This window comes from Lycium ferocissimum, chromosome 8 (genome assembly GCF_029784015.1).
Source record: "Lycium ferocissimum isolate CSIRO_LF1 chromosome 8, AGI_CSIRO_Lferr_CH_V1, whole genome shotgun sequence".
In the NCBI taxonomy this organism is placed as follows: Eukaryota; Viridiplantae; Streptophyta; class Magnoliopsida; order Solanales; family Solanaceae; genus Lycium; species Lycium ferocissimum.
The window spans coordinates 8,218,045-8,219,462 of record NC_081349.1 but is presented as its reverse complement, the minus strand read 5'-3'; the positions used below and the strand labels follow the sequence as shown (position 1 = coordinate 8,219,462).

The window sequence follows — 1,418 nt, the reverse complement described above, 5'->3', positions numbered from 1 at the left end:
GGTCCTATTTATAAACAGGCTAAACTTAACTTAATAATGATGTGGGCCGGGTATACAGAGGCCCAATGTAAAATGCAATACAAAAACTAATCCTCTACAAGTCCATTTCTAACACTCCACTTGACTCAACCTGCTAAAAATATATTGACCAAGACCCTTCAAGTGCGGCGGTTCAATAAAATTGTTAAAATGGGTATTCTTTTTTTTTTCCCCCCTTAAAAAAAGGGCTTTAAATAAAAAAATTATGTCATTAGAATTTAATGAGAAAATTACTTAATTAACGATAAGTAATTTACATACTGTACTAATATCAGTTTCATAGCCCAAACATGCCCTAAATTAGCACAATACTGGATTCAAGTCGATGCCTTTTTTAGAAATTTTCGTTTTACCGTTGTGGACATGAGAAATTTATAAATCAACTTTGGTAACTTTGGAAATAAGTTCCCAAAACCCGTATCGGTATACCACCTTCCTTCTTGAATTAATTACCATCCTTTCATAGTACAATAATTTTTAGAACGCGGACTCTGTTTTCTTGAACTGCAACTTTAATTTCTATTTACTTTATTTTCCTAATATGTTTCCTACACTATAGTTTCCTAATCCTAACACAGCATTCCACTCCTAACTAGGACAGGACTAACAGATTACTATTATAAATAATGGGATAATTGTTCTCCAAGTACATCTTTACTTTGGCCATTCGAATGGCAAAAGAAATCCATAAGAGTGAAAAAACAGGGCGAACTAAGAAAATGGGGAGCAGCAGTAATAGCATTAAACTATTTGGTGTTGTGATCAGTACTACTAGTACTGAGAATAATGATTTACGATCAAGAAACAAGAATAGTAAGGGAACAAGATGGAGTGAAGATGAACATAAAGCATTCTTGATTGGATTGGAGAATCTTGGGAGAGGAAATTGGGCTGCCATTGCTAAAAAATTTGTGCCAAGCAGAACGCATACACAAGTTGCGAGTCATGCCCAGAAATATTTTGCACGACTTGAGGCTGAAAAAGATAACTACAATAAAGCAGTGATCAAACGTCACAAGTCCAGTGTCTTTGATATTAGTAGTAATTTGGAAGAGTCGTCCTCTACTTCACACATTTGTTCGTCGAGAAGCGTTGTCGTTCCTTTGAAGGAAAATAACAATAAAGGCAAAGAACCATTGAATCAAGAAAGTCCAATTTCACCAATGCCAATTAGCTACAAAATTCCAGGCTTCCCTGCCATCCCTATGGCTTACAATCATTTGCAAGGGGTTTCGTTTAATGGAAGCTATGCCTATGTTCCCATGGCAAATTATATGTTTGCTACACCTAATTTTGTCTCATCATCTAGCAATGCAGCACCAGACCAACCTGATCGTCCGTCCGAGGACAATTTAGATCTAACTTTTCAGCTATTTTAG

At 35.9% G+C, this 1,418-nt stretch overlaps 1 protein-coding gene across 1 annotated transcript; it reads left to right on the top strand.

Annotated features, from left to right (window-relative positions):
- Window positions 1-758: 758 nt before the first annotated feature.
- On the top strand, window positions 759-1,418 carry LOC132065995 (transcription factor MYB1R1-like). The gene has a single exon (XM_059459404.1). It carries the CDS (start codon window positions 759-761, stop codon window positions 1,416-1,418), a length of 660 nt encoding a protein of 219 aa, XP_059315387.1.

What these genes read in the sequence shown, in the direction of transcription:
- LOC132065995 (XM_059459404.1), top strand. Translation starts at nt 759, where the DNA reads ATGGGGAGCAGCAGTAATAGCATTAAACTATTTGGTGTTGTGATCAGT.